Source organism: Oryzias latipes, chromosome 21 (assembly GCF_002234675.1).
Source record: "Oryzias latipes chromosome 21, ASM223467v1".
Taxonomy (NCBI): domain Eukaryota; kingdom Metazoa; phylum Chordata; class Actinopteri; order Beloniformes; family Adrianichthyidae; genus Oryzias; species Oryzias latipes.
In genome coordinates, this window is record NC_019879.2 from 2,657,861 (window position 1) to 2,680,377 (window position 22,517).

A 22,517-nucleotide genomic window follows, 5' to 3' on the forward strand; every position below is an offset into this window, starting at 1 on the left:
CAGTGATGTGGCCATTTCAATCAATAGATATTTTCCATAAAAAATGGAGAAACCAGCTTTAATTGTGTTGAAAACTTAAAAAAAGGAAAACAGGTGTAGAGAGCTTTTAAACCTTTACATCTTGATACAATAAAATCTTTTGGTTGCTACTATTGTAGGTTTGTGAAAACTGAAACAGTCTAAATCTAAACTAGATCATCACAGCAAACAAAGAGCTTTATGGAGAAATCTTGGCCCCAATAGAAAACCCTCTTCAAACACACATCCCATTTTGTGTCTTTGTTGGCATCAGCAGAGAAAAATTCACAGTGTTCAGTTGTGTTTGACATCCTCCATTATCAAAGCTACAAATAAAATAAAAATACGTGGTCTGTAGGCACCAAGTTTCCCTTTAGATGCAGAAGAAATATTTCTTACAAAGGAAATTGCTGTTGTCTTCTTAATTCAGACACATTTGTGACTAAAGCAAATCATACACTAAAGTTACAAAAACACCCAAATCTGAAATGTGACAAATCACCGCAGCGTGCAGAGTGAGACATCTAACACAAAACACATGTTCAAACTTAAATCTGCATCAGAAAAAGAAACGTTTCAAAAGTTGCTGGTCGGAACACTATTTTCATGTTATTTCATGTTAGGCTGCAATCTGCAGATGACCTTTTTCACCTCCCAGTATGGTTGATGCTTTTCTGTTCTTCATCCAACAATGTTTTGGAAATGACACACTTGGTCGTGACATTTAGACAAACAGTAAATGAAAAACCGGTTTAGGGCACGGTGAATAAAATAAAAAAACAGCATTTCCCATGCATAAAGCAAGTACCATAAATGATGGACGAAAAGATTTTAGTGTTCTCAGAGGAAAACAAGGAGCTGCTTTGGGGCTTAAAAGCATTTTTGGAAAAAACAGCGTCACAAATGAAAGATTCATACTTTTGTTAGAACAATAGACAACCAGGTGTTTCCAGAAGAAGGCTGCTTTCACAGTTTGGGGGTGTCTGTGGGGGCCAGCGGTGCTCTTCCTCTTTTCAACCGAGAAGGGAGGTTATCTTTAACCTCAGATCCTGCAGGGGGCGACACCAAAATGAGTTAGGACAAAGCAGCAAAAGGGAAAATTCACTTTGAGTCCCGTTCACAGTCACTGGTGACACTATGTGCCACAACAGAGAATCACGATCCAGCTGAAAGTAATTGCATGGGATGCATTCACCAAAGACATGCACACTACACTACAATGGACATTTTATTACAAATTTCCTTTTTCTCAATGTTTTGGAATACTGAAGAGGCAGAACATAGCAGGTACTGCCTAACCCTGACAAATAGAACAGGACTGGCAGAGAAAAGAATGGGCAGAACCGTGGCTTCACTGCCACAGATTTATTCATCTAGTAGTTAGTGATTGTTGTGATTATGTGAAGGTGTGTCTGTGCATGGTGGAAGTAGCATGCAGGTTTAGGAACAAGGACAACATGTCCTTATCGCCGACTAAAAAGAAATCCTGGCCATAGGTGGGTAGTTTCCAGGGGTCATAGCGTGCTGTTTCTAGATCAAATCAAAAAAACTTTTGTTTTCTAGGACAAAGTTTCGACAGAGTTCATTACATTCCCCTTTGAGTTGTGGGCTGGACTGATGGCATGGAGTAAGCCTGTGCTCACTTCCCATCATCCCTTTGTTTACGCTCTCTCCCACTAGCGCACAGGTTTACAAAATAAACACCAATTCGTTTCTGGGCCATAACATGCACTCATCTTAGATATGGATGCTGCCATCTTGGAGCCAGACATTGTCAATTTCTAGGGCACTGGATCTTGGAATGGTAGATTTGGACAGCACTGCAAAATGGCAAACGCGACATATAGTGCAGTCTGTAGCGAGTAGGGAAGGAATTTGATCATTTATAGTATTTTTGCATTAGTTTTCTACAATTAACAGAGGCAGCAAGCTAACGGATATTTGTTCATTAGTCCAACACTATAACAGAGTCAGAGTCAGGTTAGAGTTACAGCATATTTCCCTAAAAATTATCCTTATATCTGTAGATTAGATTCTTATATTAAGACTTGCAATCAGGAAATGTATGACTGTAAGACAACTGGACGGGCGCAGTGACGGGATTATAAATTACTACATTCTTCCATTTTGCCTAAGCAAAAAACTACAACACCACAGACTAAAACAAAGTAGCGGGCACTGACTTGACTTTTAACAAGAATGATTTATGCTTTTAGTTCTTATTCATCATCCTAAAAATAATACATTTATTGTTATTTTTGAGCAGATTTTAAGGTTTCAAGATTTAGGAGCAGAATCAAGAACCTTAATGGATGGATGAATATTGTTGTCTAATTCTCCTTTGTAAAGGATGAGACATCAGAAACCCTATAGGTCTATAAAATTACAATGTAACAAGATGTAGTTACAGGGATCACCTGTCCCAGTTCACCTTTGGATGGCCAGGGACACCCTGAACAGACTACCAGAACAATATCTCACCATTATTTTCAGGGTCAGCTGTTGATTTATGAAAAAAACATTTTTTATGACATAAAGTCAGAGGGGGCTGTAGAAAACACGTACATTTACGGCGAGAACATGTCAACTGTACTAAAGGCTAACTGCCACCACACTGTTCAGCCTGCTCCCACCGGCATACACTCTAAATATAAATATAAATATTTACTAGTTTATTCTAGAATACGGGTTGCAGAATATCTCACATCTATTTGGGAATAAAATGGTCACATTAAACCTGGGAGCTGTGCCAACCCTCCAGTGTTGAGCCGCTGAGGGTGGGGGTGGGGGGTTGTCAACTCTCCAAACCACAAGTGTGTGTGCTTGAAGAGATAAAAAAATTGCACAAGTTTGTCAAAAAAAACAGTTCAAAAACAGACCACAAGAACAAAAACAGCTACTTCATGTAGGCTCCCTGATACGGCATTTATGCCACTTCCAGCAGTCCAGTGGAAGCAGAGGTAGGAGGTGAGCCCAGCTGGTTTTTGCTTCTCATGACGGAGTTTTACACCAACAATCTAAATTGAATGCAAGCTGCACTTTGGAGCATAAAAGATTTGTTGTGGATCATGAGAGCTGAAGCTGAGCGACAGATTAGACCTGCTGCCCTACAGCTGTCCTGCAACCCAAACCCAGCACCAACCACACTGCCCTGTCGTGAAATGAGATCCCCCTCCCGTGATTGGACGGGAGCTGCTGCTGGGGCTGGGGAGGCAGAGTCGCACAAGAGGAGAAACGGCTGAAGGGTGGACACACACGGGATTAATGGTGGGGAGCTGAACTTTTTGAACATCCCCTAAATTTACGAGCTGTAATCCTCGTGAGATAAGAACACAGCTGCTGCGTGGCTGAACAACATTGCTGCAGTGGCATTACAAACACACACACACACACACTCACACATACACACACACACACGCATACACATGCATACACACACACATTAGCTTCATGTCCCCTGAAAAAAAAAAATTGTCCACGACAGCAACAGATGTGACAGTGTGCTTGCTCATGGGTACCGAGCTTCAATGCTGTTAACACTGAAAGAATCGTTGTATGATAGTAATATACGGTAATTTTGGATAAAAACAATATGAATCCAGCTGAGACTGACCACTCAAAAGAGATCCTTGTGAGAGAGCAGTACTGAATAGCCTGCTTGCATAGCCAGGTTTGGGTATGACAGGGATCAAGTTATGAGCAGTGGCCACAAAGGAAATTATTATTATAATTATTATTATTATTATTAAGGACACAGCATCTGTACTGACGCGGGCCAGAAATGTCACAGGGGTTAATTGCTTGCTGTCCTTGCCCAGACCAAAGTACCGTTTCCTATTTTCCCTGGGAACCGTCATTATATACATAGGTACAGCAGTGCAACAGTGTTGACTCCATCTCTTGGTCACATGACACACGATGGCTAATCTTGCTCATCAACATGTGACTATTTCTGTTTGCGGTGTTCAGTCCAGCAGATCCTTCATCCTCAGCTCCAGACTGGGAGTTTTAGGGCCACCAAAAAAATATTTTAAATACTTTACCCTATCCTACTGCTATCCCAGGCACGTTAACGTTGGGAGTTGGGTCATCTGGACCCACTAGACAGTGCTCTGAACCTTTTTTCTTCAATGATTTGTGATCTTCACTGGTGTCCATGGATTACATGAAATCTTTCCACCTTTATCTACCTTTGTCATGGTAGGGGGAACACATCAATGTAAGGGGGGGGGGTCATCTAAGATAGCACAAGGGTTAAAGTCGTAAATTTACGACTTTATTCTCATAATTTAACAGTTATGACTTTTTTCTGGTAAATTTACGACTTTATAGTTGTAATTAAAAAAAAGGTTTTCTTTGTAAAATGGCCCTAAAACTCTGTCATATATTTGTGGTACTTTTATTCTCTTTTTATTTTATTGTATTAATTTATTTTTTTAAACTGTTCTTCTCTTTATCAACCTGTGGTGAGCTGTGCAGGAAGGCTTATGGGATGTTCTCTTTCCTTACTCCACCCTCATTTGTCCAGAGAAGATCTACGTTACTGACAAATGAACTTTACGAGGCTGTCAGCCAATCAGGAAACAGATGACTGAAATGTCAAATGAAAAGGAACAGCTTTTAGAGTGGGAGGGAGCAGTTTACACAGGTGCAACACTGAAAAGGATTAGAAGAAATAATGTAAATATAATCTAAAAGTGATCATCCTCAGTTATTCAGCTGCTTTTATATTGCAATATCGTTGTAATGGAATATTGTTTATTGACTGATGAAAAACACAGCAGTTGTTCTCATTACATTATTTTAATAACTTACTGAGTGATGACAAAATAGAATGCAAATATGTAAGGGATAATGGCCGCCAAAGTGAACATTATCAGATATTAGCACACTTTGCGGAGGTTGCTTCTGGAAAGTGTGCTAAGTGGCCAATCAGAATCGAGTATTCACCTGGACCGTGGTAGAAGTTGGTATATGTGTGTCATAGACAGACATGTTGTGTTAGATTCTAAAACTTTTTGTCTCCAAAGGCTTCAAAATAAGGCTTTAGGTCGTCAAACACCCTCAGATCGCCCTTTTTTGTTTGTAATAGTGGCAAAAAAGAGAATTATAGCCTCAGACTTTCAGACAAGGACCCTCATCACAACCCATACAGCAGTGTTTTTCAACCAGTGTGCCGCTGCACACTAGTGTGCCGTGGGAGATGGTCAGGTGTGCCGTGGGAAATTGCCCTCATTCACTGATCTAAAAACATTTCCCATCTCCAGGATATCAGCTCTTTGTTCATCCAAACAGACCCTGATAAAACACTGAGTAGTTAGGAATATGAAAGATCATAAAATACTTTTTTCTTTGTGTTTATTTGATTCTATTAAAGACACTTTGATAAGAATGGCGGTACCGCGATTTAGCTGCAGCTCTAGCTCTGTTTTCGGAAAAGTCCCGCCCCTTTAACTGTCTCCACCAATCATTCTTGAAGGCTTAATCACACGTCATCAGTCTGACCAATCAGAAGTGGTTAAAGTCTTCACTTCCTTGTTCAGATTCTGCTCATAAAGTCTCTCAGTTCCAACAAAAATACCAGCTAAAGTTCGTCTTTAGCGGTGTAGCTTTCCACAGAATCCGGGGTCAGACCGTGGAACAAGTGAACAAAACAATGAAGATCAGAGAAGAGAGTCTGTCTGCCATCACTACATCTCCCATGATGCATTGTGGCAAAGTAACAGCGTCTCAGCGCACAATAAGTCTTCGTTGTTAAACGTCTTGAAAGAACAATCTTTTAAGTTAACTTTTATTACATCTTTTAGTAAAAACAGCTGCAGCTTCCAGCTTTTTCTGCCACAATAATCACAAAAAAGCATGTGAAATTGTGGAGGGGCTGTAGATCAATACAGACTATGAGTTTCTCCTTTTTTAAAATTTTTGGATGCTGGTGTGCCGCGGGATTTTTGTCAAGGTTAAAGTGTGCCGTGGCTCAAAAAAGGTTGAAAAAAACTGCCATAGAGGATACGATCCTTCAACCCTGAGGTCCTGCCTTCAGCAACATGAAGGCTACAGGCCTCTAAGTGATAACAAAACCCTAATGGGACTGTGGTGTGTCAAAAAGGTCATCAGCAGGGAAGATAAGATAAACCCTGCATGGCTCTGCCCTGATAATGGCTGCAAAGGCATGTTCAACAGGAGGAAGCACCTAAGTGCAGGTCATGTGAGAATGCCTGTGGTGTGGGTTTCAGTAATTCACATCCAAAGACACTTTATAAAGTCCCTTTTTGTTTATACGGATTTAAATCCTCAAATACCTTAGATTGCTTTTAAAAAATGGAACTGATTCAGGCTCCGATTCTGTGTATTGTCTATTTATCAGCATTAAAAATGCAATAGCATGCTCACTGATCACAACAAACAATTGTTTCTGCATTTCTGACTGAGAAAGAATTAAATACTGAAAGTTATAAAAAAGAAATAAGTTAGCTAAGTTTTTCCCTTTTTGTCATGCCAGCTGGTCGTGAGGGTTTTTTATGCTTTAATTTAAAATTTTAGGTCATTACTAATAAAGATGCATTTCATTGTTTAAGCATGTTAACCTGTAAACAACTTGGTCGAAAGCCTTTTGTCTTCTAGGTTTTTGGGTGTTCTTTTTATGAAAGTCTATAGATTGTACCAATAAATAAACAAGCAAAATAAAAGGGGAAAAAAGTGTTGTGCTGGAATATAGTTTGTTGCTGGATAATTAAAGGACCTATACCATGCAAAGTCAACTTTTTGAGCTTTTAAGTGTACTATAATGTTCATTCCTCACGAATAGAAACCCCAAAATGGTATTTTGATTCGTTCACAGATATCTGAGTAGTCCTCTAAAAACCTGCTCTCTGAGCACCAGCTCTATGGGGGTAAAAATGTGTCAAAATGGACGAGCTTGTAGATTTGATGTGAGAACTAGTAAAATAGAATGAGAATGCAGTCGTGCATACGCAGCAGCCGATTTGAGGTTGTACGCATACAAATGATAATTTATCAGTTGTGATTTTGTTTGTCGAAACATAAATCTACACATTTGTAGAAATGGTTTTGTGTCCACATTTAAATCTCACTTGTGTGACCCATCCCCTTCTTTGACTTGACATTTATTTTACGTGTGGACATTTGTTCTTTACAGCAGAAGATCTTTACACACAGCTGCAGTATTTTGGTTTACAAATTCTCATTCTATTTTACCAGTACATCAAATCTACAAGCTTGCCCATCCTGACACATTTTTACCTTCATACCAGTCCCTCCCAATCCACGAAAACGTTCCCACGAGCTGACAGAGAGCAATGAGAACTTCCAGGAAGAGTCTCTGCTGCCAGCTCCCCCCCCCCAGGCTAACACAGACACACCCACTCTCTCTGTGGCGCTAGTGGTGATCTGTACAAACGCTTTCATTTTCTATGCACAATCTGCACAACCATCTTTGCAAAATTTGGATGTTGTTTTGATTTTTGTGAGCGAAACACAGACACGCTGCAGAGGCAGAGTCTAGGTTGACGTCATGAAATGGGCGGTACCACAAGGAGAGAAAGTCGTTGCCTCAGAAATCGAGTTGTCTTACTTCTGGGTAGTAAAAAAAACAACTCACTTTTAATTAAAATAATCCTTATTTTGCGTGCCAAAGGTATATATCATTTACATGGATATTGTGTACTATAAAAAGCTTAAGAGTAGCATGGTATAGGCCCGTTAACAAGCAGGTTAGTAACGTGTGCACAGCAGGTGTTCCATGCAGCTCATTCTCTTCTGCTGAAGTACTTACATGAGTTTAGGTGGTGACCAGTGTGTTAGCTCCAGTACCCTGCCCCTCTACCTCAAATAATCCCTCTCACTGCCATAGTCCATCAAAGAGCCAGGTACATCAGCAAAGTCCTCCAAAACCAGGCTGGTGGAGTCCTCACCAGAAAGCAGGTCCGGGTCTGAAGCCCAGGGGAGTCCACGATGGTCATTCTCTGGCGTCAAAGGAACGTCTGAGGATGACATTCTTGGACCTTGTGGATGATACTGATATTGGGACGGATGTGACATCTGGTGAGTTGGTACTGAGTCAGGGCTCTGTTGGTCAGCTGGATGCTCCTTGGAGATGCCGCTGTCACTGCCGCTGCCGCCCTCGCTGCCCTGAGAGGCAGGAGCCAGCACATGGTAGAGGCTCGGCAGGCGGATGTCCAGCAGCACGCCGCTCTTGATGTACAGCTTGTTGTTCAAGTTGTACAGCTTTTCTGCAATGTCACTTCCCAGCATGACAGAGAAGAGGCGGGCAATGTAACGCTCCTTTGATATCAGCGCGTAAAGCCGACGGCGCCGCCAAGAAACATAACGGGAGTCTTCCTCTGCCAACAAGGTCACCTGGCAAAAATAGAATACATTTAGAGATTTGTTTTTTTTTATGTTTGTGAATTTAGGTTAAATCAGAAGGTCAGAAACTTTGCCGCCAAACAGTTTAACCTTGTAGCTTGAAGCAAACACAAAGAAAAGCAACTGATTTATAGGTGAAGTTTTATTTGCAGTTACCTCCAGGTATCCTTAAAACAGGGATGTGTCGATGTCTGAGCTGTACACACTATTCCAGAGCAGGTAGAACACACACACACATACATACACACACAGAGTAAGAATAAGGGTACATTCTGGCCTTACCAGTCCAACGCCAGAAACAAAAAAGGGGTCTTTTCACTCTTTTTTTGGACGCATCACAACACATATGATGTCAAATTAACCCTTGTACTATCTTGTGGGGTCCAGATGACCCCACTCCCAACGCATTCTTGAGGCATTACACAAAGAACATTTACAATTTCTAAAGATCTAATGGATGAAACACAAGGTACTTGAGAAGAGCTGATGTTCTTGAGTAATGAAAGAGAAATTGTTACCTTAACCGAAATCAAGAGAAAAGAGAAGCTTTGCTTTTAAAATAAATGGGATTAAATTTCAACTGAAAAACATTTACATGTATGCAATAATGGTGGTCAGTGGTGGAGCTGGAACATTCAGAAGGATGGCAAATTGGAGCAGCGGAGTGGACAGCCATTAAAATGATATTACACACTCTTTTATTAGTATTACTCTTTTTAAAAAAAAACAGCAATCCTTACAGCTGCGGTGCTATTTTGAATGGCTAAAGAAGCTCCGCCCCTGGTGGTGGTTGGTGTAACATGTTTTGAGCCTAATAAAATGTATTTTTGTTGAATTGACTTCAGCAACAAAAACTAAACTAGATCAGCAATTTGAAAATAAAATGACAGAAAGATGCATTTACAGAATAACCTATCCTTCAAAGATTTTGGCAAACGTTTTACCAAAAATGGCTACGAAAAAGTCTGAGCAACTTTCACACCAGATCCCATCAACACTAAAGGGTTTTACAGTTTAGTAACTATGAATTATCGTTTAATATCTATTTGCCATTTTCCATTTTATATTGTTTTTCAAACAACCTGAATCAAGATGAAGAATAATGTATACATTTAAAAACCTGCTAATCATTTTTATTTTATACCATTTTTTTTTAGAAAAAACGTTTTCACTTTAGTTCCAATATCATAGGAATCTTATTTTATTAACATGTAAAGCATAAATTATAAGGATCAAATCCCAACTTTTTCGTTTTATTCTGTCATTTATTCCTGAAAAAATGCAGCAGGACCTACCATGTCACTCATCAAGCAGGACTAAATGAAAAGAAGATGAAACCAAATATTTTACCCAAACTCCTGAAAAAACTTCCCAGAAAGCTTTGGCTTTCTGGTTGCTTTTTGATTTGTTAAAAAACATAACTGTAGGAACATGTCCTTTTTTTAGTGCACACATCCTGGCCCTTTACCTGGAACTTTCCTTCCTCGTTTGGTCTGAGAGACTCCCACTCAGGAGAGTCCAGAAACTGGTGACGGTGGATGTAGTGTAGGAACTGTCCCTCCAGGGACACGCTGATCCTGCAAATGTGGAAAAGAGAAACAAAAACAATGACAACCACGAAAGCATGACAAATGACCACACTTTCTTCTGTTAAAAAACATTACCATGAGATCCCTGCTTCAAAGACGACTTTTATAGAAAGTACAAAGATCAAAGTTGGGATGACTCCTTTCACAGTCTGGTTTGTCTCAATCATCTGACGTTCAAATATCTCACGAAAACTAGAAAAACCTCATCTAGAAGATCACATGTCAGGGACTCACTAACGCTCTGTTGGACTGAGGTGTGTTCAGTCCCAGCTTCTCCTCATTTCACCATAGAAACTGAGTAGAAGAGTTCAAACCAACCAGAAAGCTGACAGAGACCAAAGGTGAGAGAGAGCTCTACAGCCTTTACCATTCTAGAACACAGGCTTTATTTCTACGTTACATATTGCTGAGCTTGGTTATTCAAATTGCAGCAGCAACAAAACAGAGTTTAAAGGTGTTTTGCCCATCATGCCTCTTCTGCGCTGAATTGTTTTATTCCAGCAGGAAGGAGGAGCAGTTCCAGCTGAAATCAATGTTCTTCCATTGAGAGGAAGATTGCTCTTTTTTCCTTAATTCCCTCTGAGTTTGCAATGTAGTTTGGATTCTGGATTTCTTTTTTGATTAAGCGTTTATTGCTAAAACTTAATCTTTATCTATTTCTAATGTTGTATTTTAATTGTTTGTAGAAAGAACATGTGATACAGTTTTTTTCATGTCTTTCATTTTGTTGTTTTTCAATCCATCTCCACAGTGTAGCATGGAGGTGGTGGTATCATGGTGAGGGAATGTGTATGACTGCTAAATTTGTTAATACGGTGAATTTATTGGAAACAAAGAAATGCTAACTGTCTGCTGAAGAAAATTGAATTAAATCTTTAAATCTAGATGATGTTAAAATACAAAAAAATAAATGAAATTCTAATATTTGGAGGGGGCCTGAAATAAAACTGAGGTGAGCACTGAGAGTGCATATTGATGATCCAGTCAGGTACAGTCTTTGTCAGTAAAAAAGCAAATAGTTGCATTTTTCTCAGTGTGAGGAAACTGTTTGATTTCAAGGTCTGTTCTATTCCAAACAGAAACATTCTGCTTTTGCTGTCTTTCTCTTTGTTTTATTTGTCTTCATCTTCTTTGTGTTTTTGTCCTTTAACTCTGTGTTTTAATCTGGATCTTCTTCTTTTTTAAGCCCTCCTTTAATCCTTAATATCGTCTTTAATTTGGCTCAAATCTTCTCTCTTACAGAGCCAAACTTTGTCGTTTTTGTGTGACATGTGCTGAATGAAGTTCATCTCTAGTCACGCATTTTTCCTGGACTTTGAGCAGCGGAGTCAGAATTGGATTAGAGGCAGTGTCTTTGTGCCACGTTGCCTGTGTAACTGTTTTTTCCCACTGTAGCAGTGCTCAACAGCATTTTGTCGAAAACAATTTTCTAAGTTGTGTTTGAGTTGCAACTTTGTCCCAAACCAAAGTTTGGAGGGGACAGGGAGAAAGCTCCAAAAACATTACATGTGCATTATCACTTTTTAACGCACTTCGCGGAAGCAACCGGTTCAGGCTTCCACGGCGTGCGTTAAAAAGTAATAACGCACACTTCGTCGGCCATTAACCCTTACGTAACAAATGTTTACATACGCCACACACTTTCGGTCGGAATAAATCATTTGGAAATTAGGACAGAAGAAGAAATATTGAGTTTCGTTGTAAACAAACACAGCTGCAGCATAGAGCGAGGTGATCTTCTAAACGTGATTTTATTATTGTTATGATTATTATGACTCCCCCATGAACCGCCACCTTAACGTGGTGGGGGAGTTTGAGAGCTCGGGTGATCCCAGGAGCTAAGCTGTCTGGGGCTTAAGCCCCTGGTAGGGTCTCCCATGGCAGACAGGTCCTGGGTGACGAGCCAGACAAAGAGCGGTTCAGAAACCCCTGATGAAAAGAAACAACAAGGACCCGATTACGTCGCCCGGATTGGCGTCACCGGGGCCCCACTCTGGAGCCAGGCCCAGGGTCGGGGCTCGCAGGCGAGCGCCTGGTGGCCGGGGCTCTTCCCACGGGCCCCGGTCGGGCACAGCCCGAAGGAGCGACGTGGGACCACTCTCCCATGGGCCCACCACCCGTAGGAGACCTCAAAAGGGGCCGGTGCAATGTGGTTTGGGTGGCAGTCGAGGGCGGGTGCCTCGGCGGCCCAAACCCCGATCATGGAACCTGGCTTTTGGGACATGGAATGTCACCTCTCTGGGAGGGAAGGAGCCTGAGCTGGTGCGAGAGGTTGAGAGATACCGTCTAGATATAGTCGGCCTCAGATTTAGGGTCATCACCGCTAAATCTGAGGCCATGGTCCTTGACCGGAGAAAGGTAGTTTGCCATCTCTCGGTGGGTGGAGTGTCCTTGCCCCAGGTGGAGGAGTTTAAATACCTTGGGGTCTTGTTCATGAGTGAGGGAAGATCGGAGCGTGAGATTGACAGGCGGATCGGAGCGGCGTCCGTAGTTATGCGGTCGCTCTATCGGTCCGTCGTGGTGAAGAGAGAGCTGAGCCGAAAAGCAAAGCTCTCAATTTACCGGTCGATCTACGTTCCAGTACTCACCTATGGTCATGAGCTATGGGTCATGACCGAAAGAACGAGGTCCCGAATACAAGCGGCTGAAATGAGCTTCCTCCGCAGGGTGGCTGGGCGCTCCCTTAGAGATAGGGTGAGAAGCTCGGTCACCCGCGGAGAGCTCGGAGTAGAACCGCTTCTCCTCCACATCGAAAGGAGCCAGTTGAGGTGGCTCGGGCATCTAGTCCGGATGCCTCCTGGACGCCTCCCTGGAGAGGTGTTCCGGGCATGTCCCACTGGGCGGAGGCCCCGGGGAAGACCCAGGACACGCTGGAGAGACTACGTCTCTCGGCTGGCCAGGGAACGTCTCGGGGTCCCCCCAGAGGAGCTGGAGGAAGTGGCTGGGGTGAGGGAAGTCTGGGCATCTCTGCTCAGTCTGCTGCCCCCGCGACCCGGTCCCGGATAAGCGGAGGAAGATGGATGGATGGATGGATGGATGATTATTATGAAGCGCTTGTTCGCTCACAATTTTTTAAAAATCTGTGCTTTTTTTGGGGGGGGCGGAACAGAGCCGAAAGAAGGGTTAGGGTTAGGCTAATACGTGCCAACAACAACATTTAGCTATGGATGCAGTTTAAATCCATTCGGTGTATGCTACAATGTACGTCTTGACTGAACGTAAATATGTAGGAATGACGTTCCACCAAACGAAACCGTTTTCCCGCACACCGTTCAAACCAGCGAGACAGGGTTTAACGTGGCGTTTCAGGCTTCGCGCTTTTATCAAGCCGACGATGTCAAGCAGAAGCAGCCTCAAATATGTAGCAGCTGACCTTAAAAGGGTCAAGCACAGAGATAAGCAGTGCAAAAACTGTACAACAGCTTATGAATACAAACAAACGTAGACATAGTGAGGAGGAAAAATACGCAAAGACTAAACAAAGCTCTGTGATCTGCTCATGAGAGGACACAGAGGTCCTCAGGTCAGGCCCATGGGGACAGATTTAGCATCTTTGTTTTACTGCTAAGTCATGTTTCCGGTTGTTAGCTGGGGGGACGGTTGACAAAACACAGAATATTGTTGCAGACATTTGCAGCCAGCTTCTGTCATTTCTTCAAATGGACTTTGCATCTTCCTGAGTTCAGGCTTTTGGGGTTTCACCGATGTAGACACAATGAATGACTTGTGTTGAAGCGTGGTTGCTGGTTTGATGGGATGACGGAGCTGATTGGTTGTTACTGTAAGAAGGCTTTTTTTTTAGATCGTCCTTTTCAGAGCTTTTCCTGGTCGGTCCGTTTTAATTTCTGCCTCCTGCTCGTCTTTTTTATGAGACATTTTAATTCTGTTTCATTTCTTTCATTTATAAGAGGACAATTTCTCAGAGTTTAGTTCTTTGATTTGAAGCAATCTTTACCCACCATTCTGAAATTCTAGTTGAAGTCTTTTCAAGTCTCCCTTCCTCTGCTCCTTTGGGTCCTCCTGTACCACTGGTGAGAACACCTCATTAAACTGGAGTTTGAATTTGTTCACATTAGAAGGATCTGTCCAAAATACACTGCCTTGGTTGGTTGTTTTTCATGTTTGGGTTATCTAACAGCCCTTGAACTGAAGATGAACTGAATTGACCCATCAGAATTGAAGGTTTCTTAATATTGAAGGGATGTATGATCATGTAGAAGTGCACGATGGCAGTAGATATCCACATCCACCACTATAACGCTGAAAAAACACATTTTTCTATCAACAACTCAGCAGGAAACAACAGAGTGAAAACCAAAGTTCAAAACTTGGGACCTGAAAACTCTGGAATGGCTTCACACTAACACCAGAGCCAAAGGTGAGCTAGATGAGCAGCTAAACTTCTCCATTCAGCTCCTAAATGTGACCCTAAAGCTGATTTATGCCATGGAACTGAACACCGTGGAGATTGAGGCTGCAGAGAAGAGTGGTGTTACACTGCGAAAAGGAGTCAAAAAGCTACCTTTAATAGAAGTCAAAATGTTTCACATCTATTTTTTCTACATGACGACAATCGAGTTTCCACTATGTTACAAGTGCAAGCACGCACGCACACACGCACGCACACACACGCACACACACACACGTTACTCACCTCCCTGACAGCAGAAAGGAGAGCTGATCAACTGGCGTTTTGCCCTCCAGGGCATAGGTCTCTCCTGCCTTCAGCTCCACCACTTTGTACTCAAAAGCCTTTGCAATCTCCTTGAACACCTGAACAGGTACGCCCAGCGGCAGGTAGACCGCCTGGTAGAGGGAAGACAGCTCCTCGCTGTGAATGCCCTCCTGGTGCATCCGGTAGAGGAGGTGGCAGACCTGCAGCAGGCAGGCGGTCAGGTGGAGCAGGTGCCAGGTGAAGACGTCTATGCCGCACATCGTCATCCAGCCCCACATGGTGAGGCAGAGGAAGGCCGGGCACATGAGGCCGAAGATGAAGAGGCACCCGAAGGCCCCGCTGCCTCCCATGTACCCCAGGAAGAGGACGGTGTTGCCCAGCTGGTACAAGGCCCCCTCTGTGTTGTTGCTCCAGCCATCACAGAACGGAGAAAAGATCAAGGAGTCCAAGAGCGTTAAGTTGCCTGTGTTCATGTTTAAAAGTTGAATGAACCGATTCCTGTTTGCTGTCTGCTGAACCGAAGCAGCAGACGTTTGTTCCCTTCCAATACAATAAAAATGTCTGCAACGTCCAAAAAGTTCTGGCTTGGGTCGGGGCAGAAACGCAGCTGGAATGGGTTTCTGTCAGCTCCTCCTCTCATCCTGCGTCTCCTCTCCTTGTCGGGCTCCCTGCTTTCCTGTTCCTCTCACCCTCTGGCAGGCACTGACGAGCCAGCAGCTGGAGGACAGGGGATAAGGGGGGGTGGGGGGGGGCACTGATAGAGGCACAGAAGCATAACCATGTTTGGAATTGAAACTCAAGGAGGAGAGAGCGACGGACAGAAAGCAGGCCTGCTACTTAACATAACAGTGAGAGCGGGACAGGAAATGGGAAGGAGGGGGTGGGGTGATGGTGGGGTGGGGGGGTGTCAAGACCAAAGGCTTACAAAAGTCCAAGTTCAGAGTTCGGTCCAAACGTTCTCTGATCCGCTCCCAGCAGAGCAGCTCCACTGAAATAAACAGGACAGCAGCACGGGACAGGCGCTCATATCTGACTGGAAACACGCCCCCCCCCCAACACACACACACCTTACCATTGCTGGGACACGTCCAGCAGAATCCTCCAGCTGCTTTCAGCCTGTTTTTAGAAGAGACCAGATAAAATACAGACAAGAAATGAGGAGAATCCCGAGCGAGCTGCAAAGGTTAAGCGTTGAAATGTCTCAGGAGGAGAGAGAGAGACATGTGACCAAACACTGGACACATCTCTGCCTCTTCTATCACCGTCATGCAAAACATGTAATGATTGTTGAGCACAAATGTCTCATCAGCGTTGAGGATGAACCTGACGCTCACATTTTTTGTCTTCATTTTTAAGATGCTCAGGGTGATGAGAGACAGGAGCGTTTTAAGTAAGGATTAATGTCTGAAGAAGTGTGCATTATCAGCATTAATGCTGATAATGCACACTTCGTCAGACATTAACCCGCTTATACCATGGTCACTAATAAAATAAATAATTATTCAACCAGTTTTTAGTCCTTCATTCTTGTTATTTTTACGGTTTGGAACGCTTTATTCACAAAAAGCGGACTATCTGTTACCTGGTGGGGCGCGTTGTCAAATCAAATCAAATCAACCTTTATTTATATAGCACTTTTACAACAACACGTCACTCAAAGTGCTGTGCATAAAAGACGATACAATTTAAAAACAAGATGACAAGACAAACAGTGCCGACACCCCCCCCCCACCCCCCCAACATATACACAGACAAACAAACAAACACCATGATAGAAAAGTGATAAATGATGGAATGTAGAGACCTGGCTTCGTCCTGAAGTGGGGAAACCGTATTTTGGGGACATGTCCACATCAGTGACCCCCCACCCAAGTTCACGGAGAAAACTACCACAGAACCCCCCCAGATCCGATCAAAAGAGTCAGACCCGGGAGATCCCATTGCAGCGACCCCGTTCACTGAGAAGGGTCAGTCGCCGATGTGGAGGATCCCTCTGAGGAAAACATCGGAGTTACAAATTAAAATGTAAAAGGAATCAAATTAAAATATATTTAAAACATGAACAAGAAACAAATAATTACATAAACCTTAATAGACATATGAAATGGTGACAAAAAAATTAAAAATAAATAAATATAAATAAATGTATATGCATTCGTATATAAAACTAGTAAAAAGAGAAAATAATTCAAATATCATATATAAATTCCTAAAATTCAACTAAAAGCTAAATTAAAAAGGTAGGTCTAAAGCCTTCCTTTAAAAACATGAACAGTCTCTGAGGCTCTCTGGGAGGCTGTTCCACAGGCGGGGTCCGTAAAAACTGAATGAGGCCTCGCCGTATGTTTTTGTTCTAACTTTTGGAATAACCAAAAGGCCGGTTTCCCATTTTGTGATGTGGAAACATGAACCTGCAGTGGGTTTTATGTGCATTTCTAATGCTGAACAGCCTTTATTATAGAACTAAGACAATACTGATTTGTACATAATTATTACACAAAGGTTTACATGTTGGGGCTGCTTTTAAAAGCAGTGGCTCCCTGACAGCATCAAACAATTTGAAATTTCAATGACCTAAACGTTGACTTTTTTACAAATAGGCAGCTTTAAATCTTGGAATTAGACACATTTGGAAAATATGAAAATACTGGATTTTAAGAAGCAGCGAGAGTATGTGAAACCCCCCCCCCCCCCCCCCCCCAAAAAAGACACAGTTCTTCATGTATGCCAAAGTTATTTTTCACAAAGGCATTCCCCTGAGATTTGCAGCTGAAACGAGTGGGTAGTTACAGTGGAATCAGGAGAATTGTATGCAAATTAAACCGTTCTGGTATAATTTGAATCTCTTTATGCAGATGGAGCCCTTTCATGTTGGATGCTCGCCTTCTTTGTAGACGAGGGTCATTTGGAGTGTAATGTTGACTCTTCAAACTGTTACATTGAAATGGAAATGATGTTTTGTTGTTGTTTCGCCATTTGTCTGTGTATCGCAAGTTATATGGTCATCGCAATATTGATCATTAACACCTCAAATCCCAAGTTGTCCTCATATCGTGCAGGCTTCTACTGACTTACTGCCGTATGGGTGCACTTGTGCGTTCCCTCAGCGGCGTGAAACGGCGTGTGCACACGGCAGGACACACTGAGGTGAAAGAATGAAGATATGCCAAGTATCCACTTTGTAGGGTCAGGAGTTATTTTTAGGCACCAGTACATACCAGGGACAGCAACTGCAACCAGCAACCATTTCCACCAGGAACAACAATCCAAATCTGAAGGTTTCGTTTATTCATTTTTAACCAATGACAACAAATACACGGAGCTCTTATTGCATAGGAGTTCTCTTTATTTTCAGACCACCTTTTAAATATTCACACAGAAAAAAACACAGACTTAAAAAGAGTTCTCAAATCAGGCCAAGTGCTTGGAATCACATTTCCCTTGCAGTGGAGGTATAAATAAGAGGGTGAAAAAGGAATATCCAGGTCTTCTTCCACTCAACGCCGCACTCTGCAAGACAGGCCAAAGAGTTGATGTTCAGCAGTGAAGTGAACCCAACTATCTGTTTCTGTACAGCTTCGTGGCCTACAGAACAAACACTTACCACACAAAAACACCAGCAGTTACACCTTAAACCCCAGAGACCTCATGCATTCCTTATGTGCCTCGATGAGGTGGCCACAGTTTTCCTCTCCCTTTTCAATGATGCTGCAAGTAGAAAAAGTGTCAAAACTGTCCGTTTCCAGCCTGCAGATGACAAGGGTCTCGTGTTCCGTCCTTACCAAGCATCTCTGACCTTCTTGGTCTCAGGACAGGCACAGCATGGTTTCAGGGGCTTCTTCTCTGTGCTCTCAAGGGCAGGAGGCTCCACACTGGCAGCAGACAGGGACGACATCTTCAGGCTGAAACACTGAAGGAAGGGAAAGTTTCAGGTCAAGACCAACCGGACCTGGAGGTCCGTCTTCATGCGGATGTTTTTGTGAAATGCCTTGGGTTTTAGTAATGCACCCCACCAGTTTTCCCGTGCAGACAAATGCTGCTTCTACCTAAACGTCTTACATAAAGGAAGTCAATTCAGTGGCCTTATTTTTTTTTTTTGCCAAATGTCTTCAAGTCACACTACGACCATTTTTCGATCTATTGTAAAGGGTTCCCTGTGATCTTTCCATTTTCATGATGCAGTTTTTAATTTTTTATCAGACACGGTTTGTTTTTGTCAAACGTACCTTACATGTTTTGGCGGGATACCTTCCGCCTTCGCCAGAGTCGACCATCAGGTGGTGATGTGACGTCTTTTAAAAACAGATGTTTGAGGCGGAGTCACCTGTCAGACTTTGACGAAGGCGGAAGGTATTCCGCCAAAACTTGTAAGGTACGTTTGACAAAAACAAACTGCGTCTGATAAAAAAAATAATTTAAGAACACAGTTTAAACTTGGAGACACTATGAACTTTGTTGAAATAAATTGATGCAGTTTTTAGCCAAATCAAAAAAACCTGGGTTGTTTTCTAGGACATAGTTTCTGCAGAGCGGCAAGAGTTCATTAGAGAATCCCCTTTAAATTGGCACGGAAAAAAGCATTCCCCTTATTTCCCTATCATCCCTTTGTTTAAAATCTCTCCCGCTAACATTACCGGTTCAAGAAATATGGTGAGCAATATCATAGCCGTCCAGTTCTGACCCAGATTCCAGCTCAGACGAGGAAAACAAAGACGTTCATGGAGCTATTTGTCTGCATGTGGAAGATCAGAATAGAGCAGAGCAGGGAGCTCGCCAACTGTAGTTTCTACGAAACAACTACCAGCTTTTTCCGACAACATTTTTTCGTCTGCTCCTGATCCTCAACGATTTCAAAAAAAGAAAACCTCAGAAATACAGTCTTTAACTTAATTTTCTTTATGTCCCCCATCTAGAGAAAAACTGATACAAGAACATGTTAACGCATTAAATAAAGCTGCTTCAAATAAGCAGTCCAAACAGTACGCACACCCCATTTTTAATTGAGGAATCTGATTGGCCAGTTTATAACTTGAATAACATGTGATAAAGAAAAAATACCATGGAAAAAATAAGGATTATCAATAACATGTTTTTAAATAAAGTATCCGATCAAGAATGGTTATTCTGACCAATGGAATAACAGCTTTTTATTTCTCTATAGACGTCTATGGGATTTTGGCTTCCTGGAGCCAGCAGGTACTTCCTGTTTGGAACATCGGGGGGAGGAGTCACTCAGTCCAGTTCTCATATACAGTCAATGTAAAACACCTGAAGCACCATCACAACAACAATTGAAGTTGAAGGTGGTTTTGTAGACAAGCAGCTTGTTAGGGATCAGCCTGGGGGGAGAACACGCTGTTCTAGTCAGTTCCTCGACGCCGCTTTTGATTTCCTTAAAGCCGAAGGGTCCATCAATACGTGCTGTTGATGTCAAAGTGCATTTAAATGTGTGACGATAAAGCTACAGGCTAAAAGTATCTTCTGGTTGAAGAAGGGCCTCCTTTTACTGACAAAACATCTAGTTAGACTAGAGTGACCTCCATTCACCCTGAAGACTTTACTTCTGCCCAAATGCAGCACGAAGCCGGAGCACTGCCTGAAGACTTTGAGTCGTTGGGAAGTTCCTCACCCAAACATGACTTTACACAGCACTCAGATTCTTCAAACCATGTGGGAGAACTTGGGGGTCCTTTATTTAAGGAAGTTCCAGAAGTTCACGTTAACTGAATTTGAAAGAAATTTCCTGGAAGCAAACCGACAACTTGACAAATGCATGAATGGACAGAAACGTGCGTCAAGTGTGTTACCTTAATAACAAAGAAGAGAACGATGGCGTCTTTATTACACGAGTGTTTTTATTATTAGCAAAATTCCATGTTCATGAAGCCAAAAGGGTCCAACTCCAAAACTTGATTCCAGTATTATTTGAATGACATCAATCAGTACTGCAACATTATTCATATGTCCCTTTCTCACATATTGTATGTCATGTATGTAGATATATTTATATATTTTTTCTGCAATTTGTAAACATTTCAGTTCATGTTGTTTAAAGTCTGAAAAAAGAGAAACGCGCATCAAGGAAAAAAAAAAGAAGTCAGTGCCACTTCCTTTAAAATAGATGCACTCAAGGTCACCTTTAAAGCCATTGCATTACTTATTTACCGCATGTCAATCATCCAACTAAAGGATGATTTTAACAAATAAATAATCATCATCATAAATAACCAATAACCATTTGATCGATTTGACTGATGATGAGAGCATCTAACCTCAGTTACATCCATATGTTACGTGAGACATCAGTGGAGCTCTGCCGCTTCCTCTCTTATGTTCATGTGCGACAATCAGCAGCAACCGATTTACCGGATAAGTCCGGTATTATTGAGCCATTTAGGTCTCACCGGAGAAAAAAGACGGAAAGAAAAGACAGAAAGCCGATGAAGTGCGCCGCCCGCACGTTGGATAACTTCCTCCAGAACTGTTGCGCAACGACTGTCTAAGTTAGCAAACATTAGCCATCGGTACGAACACTTCCCAGAATGAACCAACCCGGTAGTGTTTGAGTTTTGCTGAAGCTGCAACTCTTTCCGTTAAATCAATTCAATGAAAAGAGCAGAGTGCCGGACCTTAGAAAGGCGACTTACGTGGAGAAGAGGCGAAAATACGGAGCGGTAAGCACTTCACCTTCAAAACGAAACGACCATGCGGCGACTTTAAACCACATGTTCGGTTATCCCGCCTTCCATTGGCTCACAGGACTGCAAGTTGCAACCATGAACACTGGGAAATGTAGTTTGAAAAAAATGCCGGAAGCCGGAAATGAGGACAGAACAAATGTTTCCTGAAAAATTAAAGAAACTCATTTCAAAATAATTAATAAATATTATCCTGTCTCTGATTTTCTTCAAAGCAGATTTAAATTTGATGATGAATCTTGCACTTTTTGTAACTCAAATGAAGAAACGCTGTGGAACATTTGTGTTTTTTTTAATGCAATTTTTCAACTGGTCTCACATAAGGAATTGGATTAATTTAAAACTGAACATTCCCCCTTTTGGTATTTCTGATGTCCTTCTGTTTATGGAAAATATAGATTATTCTTTTTCAAACATCATTAATATCAACAGGAAAATACCATATCCACTGTTGCAAGTGGAGAGGTTCCAAGCCCTCCTTCCCAGGTTTTATTAACAAAATTGTATTATTCCTCAATGAAAAGATTACAATCCTCCGTAGGTGTTAAAAAAAATATCTAAACCAATTTCCTTGTGGCTGTTATTTTAGTTTCTGTCCTGTGCTGTCATTTGTCTCCTGATATTTTTTATTTTATTGTTTCTAAGTGTTCTAACACTATATGTTGATGACATCTGAGAGTATTATTTACCCCCCCTAGTGAGTGTGTATTTCGTAATGTGTTCATCCTCTGCTGGAGTTTGTATTTTGTCTTTGAAAAGTTCAATAAAAAAAAAAGTACATATATTTCCTGAAAGAGGAAAAAAAACTTTCTATTTATTTGCTTCGCTACGACACATCATACAGTTCAGAGGAACATGAGTACAAACTATAAACTAAAAGAAGTCATTCTTATTCTAGTTACAAAAATAGAAATCCCTTTAAATTGTTGCTTTATTCTTGAAGCTCCATTTGCTCATCTCCAGACAAAATACACTTGAAGACGTACAACTTCTGCTTTGGCGAACATCAACTTCCGCTTCCAGCATGGAGTGGGGCTCCATCCACCATCTTGTCTGCAGCTAGGTACTCTAAATCCCTTTCAGGCTCATCCCAGCGACTGTCAGTCACAGGGAAACACAATCACACATTTAGAGTCACCATGAAGCATGTTT

At 42.0% G+C, this 22,517-nt stretch overlaps 2 protein-coding genes across 4 annotated transcripts; both read right to left on the reverse strand.

Moving 5' to 3' along the window:
- Window positions 1-39: 39 nt before the first annotated feature.
- popdc2 (popeye domain containing 2) lies at window positions 40-15,384 on the reverse strand. 2 transcript variants are annotated; one of them, XM_011489211.3, is made up of 4 exons: window positions 14,647-15,384; window positions 9,872-9,980; window positions 7,950-8,394; window positions 40-1,067 (listed from the first exon to the last, which is right to left on the reverse strand). In XM_011489211.3, the coding sequence occupies exons 1-4, from the start codon at window positions 15,138-15,140 to the stop codon at window positions 985-987; spliced, it is 1,131 nt and encodes a 376-aa protein (XP_011487513.1). In that variant the 5' UTR covers window positions 15,141-15,384; the 3' UTR covers window positions 40-984. The 2 variants fall into 2 exon arrangements, with proteins under 2 accessions (XP_011487513.1, XP_004081456.1); XM_004081408.4 differs by having other exon boundaries at window positions 7,811-8,394; window positions 14,647-15,383.
- A 2,606-nt stretch (window positions 15,385-17,990) lies between these two features.
- On the reverse strand, window positions 17,991-21,442 carry LOC101170379 (cytochrome c oxidase copper chaperone). Of its 2 annotated transcripts, none has more exons than XM_023950758.1 (4): window positions 21,315-21,442; window positions 18,450-18,577; window positions 18,272-18,375; window positions 17,991-18,177 (listed from the first exon to the last, which is right to left on the reverse strand). In XM_023950758.1, exons 2-3 carry the CDS (start codon window positions 18,560-18,562, stop codon window positions 18,291-18,293), a joined length of 198 nt encoding a protein of 65 aa, XP_023806526.1. In that variant the 5' UTR covers window positions 18,563-18,577; window positions 21,315-21,442; the 3' UTR covers window positions 17,991-18,177; window positions 18,272-18,290. The 2 variants fall into 2 exon arrangements, with proteins under 2 accessions (XP_023806526.1, XP_004081457.2); XM_004081409.4 differs by having other exon boundaries at window positions 20,940-21,360.
- Window positions 21,443-22,517: the final 1,075 nt, after the last annotated feature.